General features: G+C 52.7%; 1 protein-coding gene and 1 long non-coding RNA gene across 5 annotated transcripts in view; one reads left to right on the top strand and one right to left on the bottom strand.

Annotated features, from left to right (window-relative positions):
* The window catches only part of STX1B (syntaxin 1B), a 31,847-nt gene extending 23,683 nt beyond the window's left edge, over positions 1 to 8,164 (top strand). The window contains exon 10 of the mRNA XM_037898900.2: positions 997 to 8,164. Within this exon, the coding sequence (XP_037754828.1) occupies positions 997 to 1,077 (81 nt within the window). The 3' untranslated portion in view covers positions 1,078 to 8,164. The remainder of the gene's footprint in view (positions 1 to 996) is intronic.
* Positions 420 to 12,440, bottom strand: LOC119566307. Of its 4 annotated transcripts, none has more exons than XR_006291404.1 (5): positions 12,112 to 12,439; positions 11,953 to 12,009; positions 7,933 to 11,044; positions 1,175 to 1,441; positions 420 to 982 (listed from the first exon to the last, which is right to left on the bottom strand). It is a non-coding gene; the product is annotated as an uncharacterized LOC119566307 (long non-coding RNA). The 4 variants fall into 4 exon arrangements; XR_006291405.1 differs by having other exon boundaries at positions 1,185 to 1,441; XR_006291406.1 differs by lacking the exon at positions 1,175 to 1,441 and having other exon boundaries at positions 12,112 to 12,440.
* Between the last annotated feature and the right edge of the window lie 8,569 nt (positions 12,441 to 21,009).

The raw sequence follows: 21,009 nt of genomic DNA, 5'->3' as shown, positions 1-21,009 counted from the left end.
CTGCTCTGCAATGAACCCCCTTCAGCTGGGGAGAGAGGCTGAGACCCCACAGAAACCCATACACATATCTTGTCCGTTGCCACCCAAGGCAGGTCATCCCCGAGAGCCTCCTCCCGCAGCAGAGAGGGAGACGCCCCACCGGAGCCCCTCTAGTCAGTCTCCTCCCTTCTCCTGTCTCCCTCTCTCCATCACTCCATCCCCAAGGCCTCTCCACACCACACACTTTGCTAATTTTGTGTGTGGCAGTCTCTGTCTATCCACTCCCTTCTGTCTTGACCCCCACTTCCCCCGGCTGTCGAAACACTGATATCCCATCCCTGGCCTGCCCCGCACCCACAGCTCTGCCGGTGCCCCTCACTCCCGACCCACAGCCCTCTTCTGTCCCAGCCCCTTGGCAGGGCAATGAGGGATCTCTGTCAGACTTCTACCTGGCAATGTGAATAAACAGATGTGATGAGTCCAAGAGCGGGAGAGGAATGACACTCCGGGTGATCATGAGGGTCAGGGACACCCTTTGTTTCCATCAGGAGATGGAGAGATCTAAGGAACTGAGGACCCCTGGGTTCTAGTCCTGGTTCTAAGAGGGGAGTGGAGTCTAACAGGATGGAGCCAGGGGAAATAGGAGCCCAGACTCCTGGGTTCTATTCCTTATTCTATAGATGGATGGTGATTTAATAAATCACCTTTTTGTGCAATGGAAATAAATAAGAACAGCTGGTGTCACTCGGCCGTCGCTCCAGTGGGGTCAATGGGGCCAGATCCCCAGCTGGGGTCACTTGGCCGTCGCTCCATTGGGGTCAACAGGACCAGATCCCCAGCTGGTGGGAATCCATATAGCTCCTGTGATTTCCGCCAGCTGAAGATTTCACTCCCCTGCTCGTTGTCTTGCTGGTGCCCAGTCCAGCCATGAAAGTATTAAAATAGCCATTAACATCTCTCCTTCCTTCTCTCTCTCTCTCTCTCTCGCTCGCTTCCTGGATCCCTGGGGTAATGTAGAAGAAAATTATGATTATAATTTGTTGCGTGGTCCTTGGTGTAGTTCTTGCTTCCTCAATTGGGGGGACTCTGGGGTTGTAAATTAAAGCAAAAAAATATATAATAATAATAATAATATAATAATAATTTAAAGAAAAATTGTACATGCAATGGATATAACAGCACATGTTCCAGCTACCTATACATACACTCCTTGGGGGTCAGCAAATCTAAGTTTCTTGTTCTCTGCCATCTTTCCATCCATCTCTCCATCCCCCAGAGGCCTGGGTTCTCCCCAGATCTTCTGACATCCTTGACCACTGGTAGGAGGGCGTCGATTTGTCTCATAACCAACCTTTGGGTTCACAGTGACCCAAAGCTCCGGTTCCTCTTCACATCAGGGCTTAGCCTGGAGGGACGGTGTGGTGATCTGTCCTTTGTTAACGCTATCTTGTTTTGGGTTCTGCTGGGGATGGTGTGGCCAATAGTAGAGGGGAAAAATACCAGTAAAATACATGGGAAATTAGCATAACAGGATATTATACTGTCAATACTAGAATGTTAAGGAATGCCAGAGTGGTTACCAATCAGTTGTTATGAAAAAAAATACCAGTTTATTCTAGGAAATACGACAGTACCTGACTCTTACACTGTCAATACTAGCCCACTGAGGAAAAGGGGAGTCGTTACCCATCAGTCATTATGGAAAAAATAACAGAGAATTATATGAAACATTAGAGCAGCAAACTATTACAATATCAGTACTAAAATATTAAGGAATATCAGAATGATTACCAGTCAGTCACTGGCTGGGGGGGGGGGGGGGAACGACAGACTGCTACATAAAATACTAGAGTAACAGGAAACAGTGTTCATACTAGAGCATTGAGGAATTCAAGAGCATCCAATTATACCTGAGGATGAATGGAGCACGATCCCAAAATACTAATAGTAACATACTAGTCCTGCAGTATCCAGGAAAACTAGAGTACTAGTATTAACGTATAGAGGAATGCTACAGCAGACTCCAATGCTACAGTATCAATGCTACAGTATCAAAAATGCTAGAGTACAAATACTGTCGTTCCAAAGAATGCTGTCATATCTCAGAATACTTCAATATAGATTCATAGATATCCAGGTCAGAAGGGACCACTACGATCACCCAGTCAAGAATGCTAGAGTACTGATATTACAGTAGTCATGAATACTGGAGTAGCAATACAACAGTATGTAAGAGTGTTAAAACTGTCCAGATTAAGTCATCCCTCATCAGAAGATATGAGAATACTACAAAATACTCCAGCTTCTGAAGATACTCCAGTATGCCTGACTTGGGGAAGCACATGGCTATTCCAGCTCACGCCTATTTCCAATTACACATGCCAGGAATGGTTGCCACTGTGTCAGGTGTTATTGAAAAAGAAATGAGCATTACTACAGAAATGCTACAAAATCAAATAATACTCCAGTATTCTAGATGGGGAGATCCTAACGTTCAGCCCCTCCTTTGCATGAGAGCAGCTATGAAAAAAATATTATTAAGTTATTAATGATCAGGAAATGTATTACACTATGCCAGAGTAACAATACTGGGCCATTGTAAAATGTACTAGAATAATGTACACTGACAAGGCAAATGACACAGTACTTGAGGGTAATAACAGTAATACATGATCGCAAATACAACAGCCTTAGGAAGGATATTACTGTGGTGTCCTAGTGCAATGTTGGCTCCTACAACCTAAGCCCTCACAAAATACTGGAGTATAAGTACTCCCAAACACTACACCCTTATAAAACACTAGAATAATATTCTAAAGTAATAACAGGTCCCAAATACTAAACTCTTGTAAAATACTAGAGTAATAATGGCACCCCAAAATGCAAACGCCATATAAGATACTAGAAAAATAAGGGCTCCCAAATACTACAACCTTATTATAATTCTGCAGCACTATAGAGTAATAATGGCTACCCAAATATTACACCCTTATAATACATTCAGATAATATATAAATACTGGACATACAGGTTTCTGGGGAGGAAAATCCCACCGTATTTTAGACTAAGAGTGGTGCCCAAATACTACACCTTTATAAAATTGCTTGGATACTATACATAATGACTGGTAATTATTAGTAATAAATGCTAAATTGTATGTCTATGGAAAAATATCACGGTATTCTAGAGTAATGGGCTACGCATTTATTTAAAAATACCAGAGTTATATAGAGTAATGTGGAATATGCAACATTATGCCTAAGAAAAGAAAAAATACAGTATTCTGGAGTGAGAGTAAGTGGCCAAGTAAATACGTCCTTGATAAATATATTAAAGGAATATGGAGTAAAAATGGATATCCAAATAGCATCTCTTTGAGAAAAATACTACGGTAGTCTTCAGTAACAATGGCTTGCCAAGATCTACATCACTGTAAACATCTCAAATATTATACCCTCATTTTAAAAGAATCATAGAATAGGGCAATGGTTCCCCACTAGGGGTCCAGGCCCTCTGGGGGACCATGAGCAGGTTTCAGAGGGGCCGCCAAGCAGGGCCAGTGTTAGACTTGCTGGGGCCCAGGACAGAAAGCCGAATTCCCACTGCATGGGGCTGAAGCCCTGAGCCCCACTACCTGGGGCTGAAGCAGAAGCCTGAGCAACTTAGCTTCAGAGTGCCCCCTGTGGCATGGGGCCCTGGGCAACTGCCCTGCTTGCTACCCCCTAATGCCCGTCCTGGCTTCTATATGCAGAAAACCAGTTATTGTGGAACAGGTGAGACATGGAGTTTTTATAGCATGTTTGTGGGGCCTCAGAAAGAAAAAGGTTGACAACCCCTGGAATAGAACATAGTAACAATGAAACCCAAATACTACGTTCATATAAAAATATTGCACCAGGGTATATTAGTAATAGCTCTATGGGTAATACAATTATAGTACTGAATAATAAGGGCTGTTCAAATATGCCCCTGAAAAAAATATTGCAGAAACCTAAAGTAATATTGGATAGCCAAGCAATACAGAGCTAAAAAATACTACAGTATTCCAGAGTAATGGTAGTTCTCCTAATACAACATTCTTATAAAAATGCTAGATCTCTATAAATTAATAATGGATGCCTAAATTCTTTACCTTTCTATGTTATATTCGGAAAAATTACTACAGTATACTATGGTAATACCGACCCTCCAAATATTACACCCTTATAAAAGATACTGCAGTACTCTAGAATGTTACTGTTTTCCAAAGAATGCACCCTTAAGGAAAATACCGAGGCAATATAGAGTCACAGTGAATGCTGAAATATTGTTCCTCTGGAGAAAATAATACAATATTATAAAGCAATCATGGCTCCCCAAATACTATACCTTTTATAAAAATGCTAGAGTAATAACAGATGTCCAAATACTGCACAGTTCTAGAAATGTAAGACTAATCTAGAGTAATGCTGGCTATATTTGATTGCTAAAGCAAATCTAAAGCAATACTGGTCCCCAAATACTATAGCTCTGCAAAATACTGTGGTAGTCTAGAGTAATAATGATTATCCAAATATGGTACTCTTATAAAGACCCTGGAGTATATAGTGTAATAGTGGCACTTAAATAGTAATAGTAATCTAGAATAATAATGGTTCTCAAACGCACTCTTGTAAGAATACTAGAGTAATTTGGAGTCATAACGGCTCCCTGAAAAAAACACTTATAAAAATATTTCAATGATATAAAGTACTCATGACTCCAAAACACACTTTTGTAAGAATACTAGAATAATCTAGGGTAACCATGGCTTGCGAATACAGTTTGGAAACGATTCTCATTCTAGATTATGCTAGCATTTGTATACACTAAACTTCTATAAATAGTGATCTAATTAACAGTGGCTCCTGAATACACTTCTAGACTAATTTAGAGTAATAATACCTTCCAAACACACTTTGGAAACAAATATTACTCTAGATTATTCTTGTTTTCTTTCAAAAAATACTTCTCTAAGAAAAGTAACCTAGAACAATAATGGCTCCCAAATACATGTTTATAATAATACTATAGTAAGTTAAAGTAATAGTGTCTCCCTATCAGACCCTCAGAAAATCATGGAGTAATGTGGAGTAATAACCGGTCCCAAATACACCCTTGTAAAATACTAAAGAAATTGGAGCATTTATGGCTCCCAAGTATGCCATGATAAAAATACTGGAATAATAATGTATCTCCAATGGCTAGTCCTCCCAAATTACACTGCAGCATTCTGGAGTAATAGCCCCAAACGCTGCCATGTCACTATGGTATTGGAGTTCATTACTCTAGTACAGTGGAGTATGCTGTCAGGAGAGTGGGGTTTTTTGTGGGGGGTGAGGTTATCCCAGAGCAATATCAGCCACACCTGGGTATTAACAGTCTTCAAGGCACCCTACAGCGGAACTATCTTGTGGCCAAACGCCACTGAGAGCTTTGGCCTCAGGAGGGAATAGGCATAGAGGAAAGGACTAGATTGCTACAAACCACGTGGTGGGACTGTGGCTGGTCCCTCATCCCAGATGGAGGGGTGATCACCCGTCAGGCTATGAGGAGACACCCCATCAGGACCCATCTAGCCCGTACCCAACTGGGGCACAATCATCCCTGACCATCTGCTGCCCCGGAATCCTGCTTTCCAATGTCCCAGCAATGGGGCGATATAATTCTGTCCCCGTACCTCGTCCTTACCCACTAGGTCGTCTTCCTGACTACTGTGTCACACTGTTGCATTTTATAACATACGTGGGTGCACGCACACACACACATATATATATATATATATAGTGTGTGTGTGTGTGTATTTCTATTTCCATACATATGTGTGTGTATTCACACACATGCTATACACAACACATTTCTGCATGCTGCATATTGTATACATTAACGTATGTGTATCTACCTATATGTATATGCATAGGTGTGTATTTACTTATTTGTGATTTTGTGTGTGTGTGTGTATCTGTGATTGTGTGTATGTGTGCATGTGTATATGTATATTTGTGATTGTGTGTGTGTGTGTGTATATACACTTACATATTATATATATATATATATATATATATATATATATATATAATTCTAGTTATGCTATATAAAACTATATCCTGTGAATAGGTAGATAGATTGAGATACATACGGTGTATACTACATATCTGTGTTTGAGTCTCCAGCTCAGTGGCTATAGACACAGCTGTCGGTGCAGCTGTAGCTAAATCCTGGTCACGGAGAGTCAATCTGCTGTATTTGAGGTGGGTCCCACCGGCCCGCTCTCTGACTGGGAGTGGGGGCATCCTGTCTAGATCAGGGAGAAGAGTGAGGAACATTGATCTGTGCAGAGCAGACACAAACACACCAAATATACTATACAAGCAGGGTGGGCCCGGAATGGGGCCAGGTCACAGCTGGTGTCATTCAGCTTTGCTTCACTGAAGGCAAAGAAGATGGTAGTTTTATACCAGCTGGGGATCTGGCCCAGTGGGTGTAAGAATATATTGGAGGCAATGTGTATGTATATGTACCAGGATAGATAGATAGATAGACAGATATGCATATGTGTATATTTGTATCTTAAATATCCTACAGATGTGTGTGTATATATATGTGTGTGTGTGTATAAACAAATATTAAATATACTATAGATGTCTGTATATGTGTATGTATTAGATATATTATAGATGTGTGTATATAAACACGAATATTAAATATGGTATATTGAATTAAACCTCTATAATATATTTAATATTTCGTGTGTGTGTGTGTGTGTATATATATAGATACACACATATACAGCATATTTACTGTTTATGTGTGTATGAGTATAGATAGACAGACACATCTGTAGTATATTTCCTATATATCTGTATGCCTGAGTAAATATATTTATATTTAAGATAAATACACACATCTATAGGGTATTTAATATTTATGTGTATATTCATATATATAAAGATACATAAAGACACATCTACGGCATATTTATTATGTGTGTATAGATAGTATATTTCTTATGTATCTGTATGAGTGCAGATATATTTATATATAAATATAAGTACACATATATAATACATGTACAATATGTATATTTCCTATACATATATCTATATCGCATATATATATAATATATATCTCATATATAGATATATATACATAGATATATGTGTAAATATTTAGATTTATATACACACACACACATACATATGTATAGGAAATATACCATACGCGTCTATATCTATCTTTATATAAAAATATATGCATAATATCTTTACTATGTGTATAATATTTATATATATATGTTGTATATAAATAAATACACACATACATATATAGTAAATTTACTATAGATGTTTATCTACCTTTATATATGCATATATATGCACACACACACATATATATAAATATATAAAATATCCTCTGGGTGTATCTTTATGTATAAGTATATATCTACATTCCCATATACATAGTAGCTATGCTATATATGTGTGTAACTATGTATACACACATATATCACAAATATACTATATACCTATGTATTCATACACACACAGTGTGAGAATATACTAGACACACACACACACACACACATACACACACACACTCACATACAGAGCCAGAATCCCAGCTGGTACAAATGATGATAGTTCCATGGATTTAGAACCACTAACCATTTCTATCAGCTGCGGCTTGGCCCCAGGATCTAGCCGTTATATGTTGTATGTGATCTGTGTGTGCGCTCACAATCCCTGTACCCACCTACACAATCTCCATTCCGCCGTGTTTGCATTCCCAGCCCACCTTCCAGAAAACAAAAAAAAAAGGAACAAACCAAACTTAGATTTTTTGATCTTTTTTAAACAAAACACAAAAGCGAACAAAAAAAAAAAGCCGTTAAAAAAAGACTAAAAAAAAAAACAAATGCGGGAGAAAAATTCCTACCGAGTTGTCGATGTCCCTCGACTTCCCTTTTTTGGGTATTGAGCTGTGTATTGTTTCAGTGTGGGCTGTTTTCCTGTAATCTGTGGTGTGTTTGCTAAGAAACAAAAAAACAAATAACATCTTCATTTTTTCTTACCTTCCTCCCTTTCCTGTTTCCACTTCCGTTCTCTTCCTCTGCCCCTCTTCAGTCTGTGTGGCATTAAAACATTTTTAAAAAGACAAATGAACTGGAAAAAAAAACAAAAAACACTCACATTTTCCCCCCTTTTGCTGCTTGGAAACATGTAAAAGAACAGCCAAAATAAATTAGTTTTCCAATCACCGCATGGTCTGGGATCCTGTCTGGATTTATCGCTCCTCTATTTCCCCCGCCCCCCACCCCCATTATTTGCTCCGCTTTGGATCGAGAGAGTTTTCCCCTCCCTCTCTCTGAAGCTGAGAGGAACCAATGTTTTGTTCCAGATGGGAGCTGTGAGATGGTTTTGGCCGGATAAATAGCAACACATCACACGCCTACACACGCACAAAGTGAACTGAGGATGTACAATAGTGAGCGGTGGTGCAAATAGAGTGAACCGATTCCATAGAGTGAACCGATTCGGGGGGGGCGTGCAAAACACAAGTGCATTCTCGCACACACAAGGCCTGATTTCCTCCAGCAGGGGGCAGCATTTCACACATACACACAGAGACACATAGACACACCCCTTCATGGCCAGCTTGATACAAACCCCAACAAATTAAATCACCTCCTATGGCTGAGAAGGTGGGGAGCTGCTACCATTCCTCATAGACAGGGTATCTCCGGGGCAGATATAATTCCACCTACGGAGTGAAGAACATATCACCCCTCTTCTCTACCTCCCCAGCTCAGCCAGGCACCCTGGGAGCGCCCCAAAAACCAGCATCCTTCCCTCTGAGGATGCAGGGTGGAGGATTCCACTCCACAAAGCCCCATAACCTTCCCTCGTAGGTCAGGTTTTCCAAACCTTTTCTCGTTTTTGTTGCTCTCCTCTGGACTCTCTGCAATTTGTCCACGTCTGGCCTAAAGTCACAGGACTCCAGCTGAGGCCTGAGCAGAGCGGGACAATCACCGTCCGTGTCTTACCTACGACATGCCAGTTCATACACCCCAGAATGACATTCGTCATTAGCCTTTTTTCAGAACTACATCACATGGCTGATTCAGCTCCAATTTGTGACCCACTGTCACCCCCAGAGCCCTGCCAGCCATCTGACCCCCTACCCACTTAGTCCCCATTTTGTAGCTGTGCGTTCAATTTTTTCCTTCCTGAGTGAAGTACTTTGAATGTGTCTGTATTGAACATCCTGGTGTTGGCTTCAGACCAATTCTCCAACCCGTCAAGGGCGTTTTGAGTTCGAATCCTGTCCTCCAAAGGGCTTGCCACCCCGCCCAGCTCGGGTCATCTGCAATTTGAATAGCGCACTCTCCTCTCCATTAGCCAAGTCATTCGCGAAAATGTCAGATGGGCTAATACCGGACCCAGGACTGACCCCTGCAGGAGACGCCCTCCTGACCCTGTCACCTCATCCGTGTGAGGCACGCCCATGAACGCCACCAGATCAATGTGCGGCCCTGGATTTAACAAAGCAGCCAGCGCGGGGTGACTGTGGTGGCCCTGTTAGGCCCTGATCGTCAACGCAATGTAGGCTTCTAACTTCCTTGAAGTCCGTGGAAATGAGCTGAATGAAATAGAGTCGAGGATCCAGATTTTATAAACACACAGCAGGCTTTGCTTTTGTGCCTGCTGGTGCCGATTCAGCCAAGCAGCTGGTCAGAGCACGAACAGGATGGATTTGCTGGCATCGCCTCTCCGGTCCTGTGCACCCAAATCCATCCCTGCTCACTGCGGCACGTAAACCTGCCTTTGAGATGCCGACCTGCCGACTAGCGGGAAGAGTCGATGGGCTTTTGAGTGTCTTGTCCGATCCCTGCCCGGAGCCTAAAACCCTGTGGCTAGCTCACGTGTCTTCCAGCAAGGCGGCCAACCGAGAGCTGACGTTTCGGGCCAATCCACCGCCTCCTTTCGGAGCGTCTCTGCCTTTGGATCAGATTCAATGTGCCCTTGGCTGCTTTGTGGAAATCTGGGCCGCCCGTCGATCCTGTCGGGGTCCATGGGACGGCTTGCTTTAGCGAAGGACGTAACGAGAACAATAAGCGGCTTCAGATTTAAGCACACGCATAAAGTTAAAGGCGTTCACGGCCCCCGTCAGTTTCAGCCGGCGCGTCAGTTTCGGCAGGATCCCAGGCCCCATTCTGTTAACAGGGTCACCTCCCCCCCCACTCCTCTCCTTCCTTTCCTCTGGGTCTATTTTGCCATTCGTTCCTTCCATCCCTTCTGCTGTGTGTAAATATTAACTGAGGAGCACGACGGGTCATTTCCTTTTGCCTGCTGAGTTGCTTTTTCCCCTCTGAATGCGCTTTTCCCCCCACCCCCAGCCTGGTCGCGGAGCATTCGAGTGTCACTTCTGGGCGTTTGCTTCTGAGTTTTTAATCTATTTGTTTTAAGTCTTCCTTTCTTTTCTTTTCTTTTTTTCATTGGAAAGCAAATGAATTGTCCGATTCTTCCGGTTTTCAATGTCTGTCCTAATGTGCGTCATTAAAGCCAGCGGCTAATTGCTCAACCTTGTCCCACTCAAGCAGGCGATCTAGTCTGTCCCCTTGCATAGCACAAGCCAGAGAATTTCATCTGGCGACCCCTGAACTTCACCCAGTGATTTACATTTGTCTAAAGCACATTGTCTAGAAAGTAAATGATTTAAGACAACCCAGATCTTTTAACTCCAGGCTTTGCTTTGCTAACATAGACTCACCAGCCAGGCTTTTCAGAGAGTTTGATTATGTATATGCAGGATGCAGACATTTCATTTCATTAGACATTAAAGGCCCGAAGAGATCATCCAGTCTGACACAACCCAGAGAATTTGCCCCCACCCCACTCTGCCCGTGATTCCTGCATTACCTTGAGTTTGAGCAAGAGGGTAGCCCGTGGAGACACAGCCAATATCAAGCTAAACGGTGCCAAGCTATGGAGAATCTGTTGCATCTTTCATGTTGTTGACGCTGAATCTTGAAAGCCCATGAGATCAGCTTTAAAATATACCAAATGTTAGGTTATCGGCCTTCCATTTTGTTAACACTGCATTTTGGAGCTTTTCTCTACAACCCTATCGACTAAAAACTTGGTTTTTAAAAAACAGTTTGACAGCTGAGATTCCCCCGTCATCACAGGACACTGGGGCTTTAGAGTGAGTGCCAGCTGTCGAGAGAGTTGCAACGGAAATCTCCAGAGTTGGCCACGCTGCCGTGAAAAAATTTGTCCCTTGTTTCTGGCCTGAATTTGTCTGGTTTCACCTCTCACCCACTGGGCCTCCTTCTGGAGATAATGCACAATCAAATCTAACACAATTTGTGGCTTAAAAATATCAAGTTGAACTTCCCTGTCCCCTATAAAAAGATGAAGATTCACCGGCAAGGGTTAGACTTCAGAATTTACCAAATCGGGAGAAGATCACAGCTATCCCTCCTTAAAATTAATGGTCAGATTCATCCCAATACAACTCTTCCACCAGCACAATAGATTAGGATTTAGTCCCATAGGACCAAACAATTTGTCTCAGTAAGAATAAATATTTTGGGGCTAAAATATTGGGGTGAAATTAAACTAAAGCGAAAAAATAGTCAGTCTTCATCTCATTCATTGTGTCCATCAGCAAAATGATCAAAGACTAGAATTTGATAGGAGCACAGTTTGTCTCAGCAAGCATGAATATTTATCAGGTGAAATCCATGCTCAGAAAAAACCCAGGAAAGAGCCACAAGATATTTTCATCTCCTGCGGAAGGTTTAGGACTTAATCCCTGGCTTGACTGGAATTGTAATATTTTTTCTCTGCAAAACTTTTGTCTCACGGGTTTGAAAAAAGATGCTTGCATGTTTTAATGAAAAAAAAAAACCTAAACATAAAAAAAAGAACAAAAAAAAACCCCCCACCAAACCTGGTTTGAGATTGTGGCGTGTACCCTTTATTCTTCTGCCTTGCGCTCTGCTCTCATCTGGAACGAGAGAAAAAAACAAAGCAAAAACAACGAATGAATGAAAAAAATTTAAAGTCTGTGTGGGTTCAAAAAAACCAAAAAAAAGGACTCAAAAAGCACCTGTCTTTTGTTGTCTGTTTTCCTTTGGTTCTCATGGTTTCTGGTGGTGCCTTTCAGTTGTGTCAGCTCCCCACAACTTTCTCTCTCACCCGCTGCGCCTTTCTGTCTGACGCACTGCAATCTCTGAGCAACCTCCTTATGGGCGCTTGCCAACTTTCTAGCTGGCGCTCGTCGGTTCTCGGCAACTGTCCGGCTCTCTCCAATTCTCCAATGCCTCTCCCTGTCCTCAGCTCGCTCCTGTCCCCTCTTCCTCTCCAGCTGTCCCTTCCAGGCCCTCATCCCCGTCTTGGCCCACCCTGTGCCTCCATTCGGGCCGAGCGTGCGGACCCCCCGTCGGCCCGATTTCACGCCTGCCTTGGCCGGGCATCACGAGATGGAATCAGGGCCGGTCTTTCGCCACCGTTCCCTCTATAGGTTTTCACAGAGGTGGGGGTATTGACTGGGGAGGGGGGGGTCACACACAGGACTCATGGGGTGGGGGGGAGTCAGACCCCCTGATCCCAGCTAAAGCCAAGAAAAGGGTTCTTGAGCTGAAAAGTGTTGACAACCCCCCGCCCATATAGCAACCATCAACAGTGTAACAAATGGTCCCCCACCCGAAAGAGAAGAGTGAGGGGGGATTTGATAGCTGCTTTCAACTACCTGAAAGGGGGTTCCAAAGAAGATGGATCTAGACTGTTCTCAGTGGTAGCAGATGACAGAAGAAGGAGTAATGGTCTCAAGTTGCAGTGGGGGAGGTTTAGGTTGGATATTAGGAAAAACTTTTTCACTAGCAGGGTGGGGAAGCACTGGAATCGGTTCCCTAGGGAGGTGGTGGAATCTCCTTCCTTAGACGTTTTTAAGGTCAGGCTTGACAAAGCCCTGGCTGGGATGATTTAGTTGGGGACTGGTCCTGCTTTGAACAGGGGCTTGGAGTAGATGACCCCCTGAGGTCCCTTCCAACCCTGAGATTCTCTGATTCTCTGATTCTCATCTGGTCCTGTGTGTCTCTGTTTCTGTATGAACAGCTTTCCTCTCTTCAGTTCTTCCTTGTTTTTCTCTGAGACTGGAGGGGCTTAGTGAGTTAAAATGGGATGGCTGGTGGATCAGGACACCTGGGTTCTCCAAAAGGGGAGTGGGGTGGGACAGAGGGGGGCTGGGAGTCCGGACTCCTGAGATCTCTTCCCAGCTCTGGGAGATGTAATTCTTTTGTGTGTGTCGGGTGCTTTGAGATCCTCGAATGACAGAGGGGGCCCCCCTCCGTCGGTCTATCCCCCTACGTGTGCTGTCGCTTTGCTGTCAGGCATTCACACGCCACCCCCACCCCGGGGGGAGGACCTTCCTTCTGAGCCGCCTGTCTGTCTAGCTAACACCGGGGACGAGGGCAAATCTCTGGGCAGCAGCCACCGCCCCACTCCATCGCGGCCAGGAAAGAGGGCCCCGGGAATAAACAGGGCAGTGCGTCTCGAGGTGGAGATAGCCACAAACACGGAAGGCCCCGATCCCCTCCAGCAGGGGGCGCTCTCTCCCCTGGCCGTCAGGGCTGGCCCCAGTGCTAGGGGGCGCTGTGCTGCAGGGAGCAGGGCAGGGGGCTCGGGGGGGGCGCTCTCCCCTGGCTGTCAGGGCTGGTCTCGGGGCTAGGGGGCCCTGTGCTGCAGGGAGCAGGGCAGGGGGCTCGGGGGGGGCGCTCTCCCCTGGCCGTCAGGGCTGGTCTCGGGGCTAGGGGGCCCTGTGCTGCAGGGAGCAGGGCAGGGGGCTCGGGGGGGGGGCGCTCTCCCCTGGCCGTCAGGGCTGGCCCCAGTGCTAGGGGGCCCTGTGCTGCAGGGAGCAGGGCAGGGGGCTCGGGGGGGCGCTCTCCCCTGGCCGTCAGGGCTGGTCTCGGGGCTAGGGGGCCCTGTGCTGCAGGGAGCAGGGCAGGGGGCTCGGGGGGGCGCTCTCCCCTGGCCGTCAGGGCTGGTCTCGGGGCTAGGAGGCCCTGTGCTGCAGGGAGCAGGGCAGGGGGCTCAGGGGGGCGCTCTCCCCGGCCGTCAGGGCTGGTCTCGGGGCTAGGGGGCCCTGTGCTGCAGGGAGCAGGGCAGGGGGCTCGGGGGGGGGGGGGCGCACTCCCCTGGCCGTCAGGGCTGGTCTCGGGGCTAGGGGGCCCTGTGCTGCAGGGAGCAGGGCAGGGGGCTCGGGGGGGGGGGGCGCTCTCCCCTGGCCGTCAGGGCTGGTCTCGGGGCTAGGGGGCCCTGTGCTGCAGGGAGCAGGGTAGGGGGCTCGGGGGGGCGCTCTCCCCTGGCCGTCAGGGCTGGTCTCGGGGCTAGGGGGCCCTGTGCTGCAGGGAGCAGGGCAGGGGGCTCGGGGGGGGGGGGCGCTCTCCCCTGGCCGTCAGGGCTGGTCTCGGGGCTAGGGGGCCCTGTGCTGCAGGGAGCAGGGCAGGGGGCTCGGGGGGGCGCTCTCCCCTGGCCGTCAGGGCTGGTCTCGGGGCTAGGAGGCCCTGTGCTGCAGGGAGCAGGGCAGGGGGCTCAGCGGGGGGCGCTCTCCCCTGGCCGTCAGGGCTGGTCTCGGGGCTAGGAGGCCCTGTGCTGCAGGGAGCAGGGCAGGGGGCTCAGCGGGGGGCGCTCTCCCCTGGCCGTCAGGGCTGGTCTCGGGGCTAGGAGGCCCTGTGCTGCAGGGAGCAGGGCAGGGGGCTCGGGGGGGGCGCTCTCCCCTGGCCGTCAGGGCTGGTCTCGGGGCTAGGAGGCCCTGTGCTGCAGGGAGCAGGGCAGGGGGCTCGGGGGGGGGCGCTCTCCCCTGGCCGTCAGGGCTGGTCTCGGGGCTAGGGGGCCCTGTGCTGCAGGGAGCAGGGCAGGGGGCTCAGCGGGGGGCGCTCTCCCCTGGCCGTCAGGGCTGGTCTCGGGGCTAGGAGGCCCTGTGCTGCAGGGAGCAGGGCAGGGGGCTCAGCGGGGGGCGCTCTCCCCTGGCCGTCAGGGCTGGTCTCGGGGCTAGGAGGCGCTGCGCCGGAGGAGGCTTCACAGTTTGCATCCAGCGGATGCACAGGGCCCACGCAGCTGACACTGTTCGCAGCCAAGCAGCCGAGTGGCCTGTCTCTAAGCCGATTGGCGGCTAATCGCACAGGGCTGGGTAAGCCCCGCTCGTTACAGGCCAATCTCGTTAGAACAATCCCCTTGGGGTCAGAGTGACATATGCTGAGCCGGGGAGCACATCTGGCAGGGGCTGCATTAGCCTGTTTCTGCCTGGGAAATCCTGTTGTCTCCCAGAGCAGCCTGGTGTCCCCCCCCCGAGCGCCCCCCCCCATGCCACAGCCTGAGCCCCTAATATTCATCCCCGCCTTGCTCCCCTGCCGGCAGCGCTTGCCCATTGTGCAGACACAGCTGCCTCTGGGGTGGAGTAACCAGAACAGCCCAGACTGCTGGGGAGAGCGCCCCCTACTGATCTCTGCCCGCTCCCTGCAGCACAGCGCCCCCTAGCGCCGCACTGGGGCATCGGGGACGGCCCTGGCTGCCAGGGGAGAGCGCCCCCTGCTGATCCCCCGCTCCCTGCACCACAGCGCCCCCTAGCGCCGCACTGGGGCATCGGGGACGGCCCTGGCTGCCCGGGGAGAGCGCTCCCTGCTGAGCCCCCGCTCCCTGCAGCACAGCGCCCTCTAGCGCCGCACTGGGGCATTGGGGCCAGGCCTGATTGCCAAGGGAGAGCGACCCCTGCTGAGCCCCCACTCCCTGCAGCACAGCGCCCCCTAGTGCCGCACTGGGGCATCGGGGCCGGCCCTGGCTGCCAGGGGAGAGCACCCCCTGCTGAGCCCCCGCTCCCTGCAGCACAGCGCCCCCTGCCGCCGCACTGGGACATCGGGGCCGGCCCAGACTGCCAGGGGAGAGCGCCCCCTGCTGATCCCCCGCTCCCTGCAGCACAGCGCCCCCTAGCGCCGCACTGGGGCATCGGGGCCGGCCCAGACTGCCAGGGGAGAGCGCCCCCTGCTGAGCCCCCACTCCCTGCAGCACAGCGCCCCCTAGCGCCGCACTGGGGCATCGGGGCCAGGCCTGATTGCCAAGGGAGAGCGACCCCTGCTGAGCCCCCACTCCCTGCAGCACAGCGCCCCCTAGTGCCGCACTGGGGCATCGGGGCCGGCCCTGGCTGCCAGGGGAGAGCGCCCCCTGCTGAGCCCAGGCCCCGCTCCCTGCAGCACAGCCCAAAGCCCCGGTCTCTACCCCCAAAGCTCTGCTGGTGCCCCAACTCGCAGCCCCCTGCTCTCCCGGCCCTGGGCTCCCCCCCCCCAATCTCTTCCACAGCTCAGCCCAGCGAGCCCCTCCCAGCCGGGGCAGGAAACGGGGGACGAGCTGTTCCTAGCTCGTGTGAACCCAGCCCAAGCAGCGACGCCCCCCCCCCCGCCCCCCGCCCTGTCCCTCAGGGGTCAGATGATGCCACAATTTCATTCTTCCCTCCATCAGCTAGATCCGCTCGGCCAAAGTGGCCAGCTGCTCCCGTCCGGGCCCACCCCACTGGCTGCAGCTTCCCCCGGAGAGTCACAGCTTGGGAGGCTGGTGAGGCCCCCCGCCCACCTCGCCCCTGGCTGAGCATCCGGTCGGTGAGGCGGTTTGCCCAAAGAGAGGTCATCCCACCCCACCCAATCCACCAGCCCGAAGCAGTGCTCACCATCCGGCCAGGCCTAACGCGGGCGGGGAATGAACGCACAGCCCCCCCCGCAGCCACGGCGTCTGGGCTGCGACTTGCCCGGGGCCATCGTCCCTTGTCAGTGGGGAAACTGAGGCACGAGCACACCCAAGGCCCTTCCGCGCCTAACGCTCTTCAAAGCCAAGGGGCGTTAGACACCTGCCGTTGAGGGTCTAACGGCATCAACCCCAGGTCTTCGCACCACCCTGCCATCCGTCTCTTCTGCACTGATGGACGCCTGCCCCCCCTACCCCCAAATACAGGATGGAGAAGTGCATTGTGGGAGTTTTCCTCCCCGACCAGCCCTCTACCTCGGTGGACTGGGAGCTCCCACAGCGACCGCGGCACTCACAGGAAACCCTGCTGTGTGGGATCAGATGCTGGGGCATCGGGGCCAGCCCAAACCATCAGGGGAGAGCGCCCCCGCCCCGCTCCCTGCAGCACAGCGCCCCCCAGTGCCTCACTGGGGCAGTGCGGCCAGCCCTGAGCTGGGGAAGTGCCCGGAGGGCAAGGGCAAGGAGCGCCCTGTACCTCTCTGAGCTAACCAGCAGTGCGTGAATACAGGCGTAGCCCTGCACCCTACCCGCCCCCCCAGGCATCAGCCAGTTCCACCCCCCCACACCCCACCCCCGACACTGCCTCCCGACCGGTCACGCCCAAGCCCTTGGAAAGCGGGGCCTGCAGATGGGTGAACGTCTGCCATGGGGCCCTGGCCACCACGAGAGGGTGGCGGGGCACCACCGCCGAGCTGGGCCGGTGGAGACCCGGCAGATGCTCGCTTGCGCCCCCCCCACCACCCCCTCTCCCGCATCCCTTGGTTGACTGGTGTGAAGGCCAGAGGGGGCCAAGAGGCGTCCAGGTGGGTCCGAGCTCCTCCGTTCGACCCGCCGGTCGGGTCCCACCCGCCCGGTTGAGCCCTTCCTGCGGGAGACTGATGGGGCGTGCGAGCCGGAGGGACTGGGGGGGGGGGGGGGGGGGCTGCGCGGGTGGGACAATCCGCGCCCCGCACCGCGGAGGAAGGCAAAAGGAAACAGCCCCCGGGGACCCTGGGAGACATATTCCCTCCTGCCCCGAATCTGGCAGCCAGGCCCGCCCGCCCGGCCACGGGTTCGCTGCCCCTCCCCAGCCCTTCGAGCCGGCGGCCGTGGCGGTGACTCTCCTCCCCCCGACGGTCGGCCCGGGCATCCAGGTCCCAAACGGCCCGGCCTGGGCGAGACGCCGCTGGGGGGGACAGAGACCCCCGGAGCCGCGGGCAGCTGCTGAGAAGCCCCAGAAGGTTCAGCCAGCTCCGGAAGCGGCTGTGGAGCAAAGACCCGGTTGAGGGCGGAAATTCGCCCCGGCCCGCGTCAGGCCGGTCCCCTGCTCAGCGCTGCCCCCCGGGGGGGGTTGCCCAATGGTGCGGGAGCCACGGGCCCCTTGTAACGCTGATCTGCTTCTGCCCGGGGACCCCGGATCCGGGCAGGGAAACTTCAGGGCCCACCCAGCCTGTCCCTAGCCAGCGCAGGATTACACCCAACGGGCCCACGATGGGCTAAAGCTTGAGAGCCAGGACTCCTGGGTTCAGTCCCCAGTTCTGGGAGGGGAGTGGGGTCTAGCGGTTAGAGCAGTGGGGGCTGGGAGCCAGGACTCCCTCTTGGGCAGGGACAAGCTCTCATTGCTTGTCATTGTTGGGGGCGGGGATGGGGGGGCCCACGCTGGCTTCCCCTCCTGCCATCCAGGGTGGTGCCTCAATCCAGAAGTTCCTGCCAGGAGGCTGGCAGATGTTCTCCCTCCCCCTTCCCATCTCAGCTCTGTCCCAGAATGCGGTTAATCCCCTTCTTTCAATATTTAAACCACCCCGGGCCTAGGAGATTATCTCACTGCAGGGAGACGGCGGGCCCTGTACGGAGCTCGGGTGAGCCCCACAAATCCCTGCACCAGGAAATGAGCCCAGCCCACCCCCTAGACCCCACTCCCTCCCAGAGCTGGGGAAAGAACCCAGGAGTCCTGGCTCCCAGCCCCCCCCCCCAAACCCACCAGCCCCCACTCCCCTTCCAGAGCAGGGGAGAGAACCCAAGAGTCCGGGCTCCCAGCCCCCCTGCTCTAACCCACTAGATCCCAGTCCCCTCCCAGAGCCGGGGAGAGAACCCAGGAGTCCTGACTGCCCCCACCCCCGTAGTGTGTATTTACACATGGCATCTAAGGTTACTGTGACCTTTACTGCACCGGGAACACTCAGGTCTCTGCCTATGGAAGGCGGCTGTGGGATTTCCACAGCCCCAGCCTTCGCCTCCGCCCAGGGATGCAGTGGTATGTAGGTCCTGACCTCCCCATTACTCACATAGCCACATATCACAGCAGGGTGGAATGAGAGACAAAACAGAAACACCCAGGGAATCAGAGCCCCAGGCAGCTCCTCAGCTCCAGCAGCAACGCCAGGCACACTGGGCAAAGAACCAGGAGTCCCGGCTCCCAGCCCCACCCCCTGCCGCTCTAACCTCCCAGACCCCACTCCCCTCCCAGGGCCAGGATAGAACCCAGGAGTCCTGGCTCCCACCCCCTGCCGCTCTGACCTCCCGGACCCCACTCCCCTCCCAGGGCCAGGATAGAACCCAGGAGTCCTGGCTCCCACCCCCTGCCGCTCTGACCTCCCGGACCCCACTCCCCTCCCAGGGCCAGGATAGAACCCAGGAGTCCTGGCTCCCATCCCCTGCCGCTCTGACCTCCCGGACCCATTCCCCTCCCAGGGCCAGGATAGAACCCAGGAGTCCTGGCTCCCACCCCCTGCCGCTCTGACCTCCCGGACCCCACTCCCCTCCCAGGGCCAGGATAGAACCCAGGAGTCCTGGCTCCCACCCCCTGCCGCTCTGACCTCCCGGACCCCACTCCCCTCCCAGGGCCAGGATAGAACCCAGGAGTCCTGGCTCCTACCCCCTGCCGCTCTAACCTCCCGGACCCATTCCCCTCCCAGGGCCAGGATAGAACCCAGGAGTTCTGGCTCCCACCCCCTGCCGCTCTGACCTCCTCGACCCCACTCCCCTCCCAGGGCAAGGATAGAACCCAGGAGTCCTGGCTCCCACCCCCTGCCGCTCTAACCTCCCGGACCCATTCCCCTCCCAGGGCCAGGATAGAACCCAGGAGTTCTGGCTCCCACCCCCTGCCGCTCTGACCTCCCGGACCCCACTCCCCTCCCAGGGCCAGGATAGAACCCAGGAGTCCTGGCTCCCACCCCCTGCCGCTCTAACCTCCCAGACCCATTCCCCTCCCAGGGCCAGGATAGAACCCAGGAGTCCTGGCTCCCACCCCCTGCCGCTCTGACCTCCTCGACCCCACTCCCCTCCCAGGGCCAGGACAGAACCCAGGAGTCCTGGCTCCCTGCCCACCAGGCTCTCTCAGCACAGGGGGATTATGGATGGAAGAACAGAGGCGGTTCTCAGGGAGGCCGGCGCCTGTTTAAGCTCTGAATTATAGCTCAGGCTGCCAATGTCAAGTGCTTGCTTCATTCACTGCTCTGGACAGCAGTGGTGCTATAGGGCAAAACTGAGGGTCAGCAATAGAGGGGGCGGGAGCCCAGGGCTGGGGGGGAGCCCAGGGAGGGGCTGGCAGGGGGCTGCGGGTCGGGAGTGAGGGGCACCGGCAGAGATGGGAGGGGAGCCCAGGGCTGGGCTGGCAGGGGGCTGCGGGTCGGGAGTGAGGGGCACCGGCAGGGCTGGGAGGGGAGCCCAGGGCTGGGCTGGCAGGGGGCTGTGGGTGGGGAGTGAGGGGCACTGGCAGGGCTGGGGGGGGGGGCAGGGCTGGGCTAGCAGGGGGCTGCAGATCAGGAGTGAGGGGCCCCGGCAGAGCTGGCAGGGAGCCCAGGGCTGGGCTCGCAGGGGGGAGCGGAAGCCGGAAGAAATCTGGACTAAAGTCAAAGATTTGCAAACAAACCCGGCGACCTTCGGCCGTGCCCACACTGCGCCGGGCGGGGGAGGCAGGTTTCACGTTGCAGAGGGCCAGGGGTGAGCAAGCGCGGGGGCTGGCAGCCGGAGTGCAGCGCGGCGGCTGGGGATAATTAGAGCCAGGCTCGTTTAGCTGCCACAGGGGACGGGGAGGGATTGGCCGTGGCCCGGTCACTGCACCACAGCCAGGACCAGAGCCTGGCTCTCGAGGGGAAAGGCCCCGTGTCCCATTCCCCACCCCCTGAGCCAGCCCGTCCCCTGCCCTGGGGCCAGATGGGAGCCAGCGCCCCCTAGAGGGGAAAGGTCCCATGTCCCATTCTGCACCCCCTGAGCCAGCCCGTCCCCTGCCCTGGGG

This window comes from Chelonia mydas, chromosome 6, assembly GCF_015237465.2.
Source record: "Chelonia mydas isolate rCheMyd1 chromosome 6, rCheMyd1.pri.v2, whole genome shotgun sequence".
In the NCBI taxonomy this organism is placed as follows: domain Eukaryota; kingdom Metazoa; phylum Chordata; order Testudines; family Cheloniidae; genus Chelonia; species Chelonia mydas.
The sequence above is the reverse complement of the archived record's forward strand: the minus strand, read 5'-3'. Positions and strand labels throughout refer to the sequence as shown.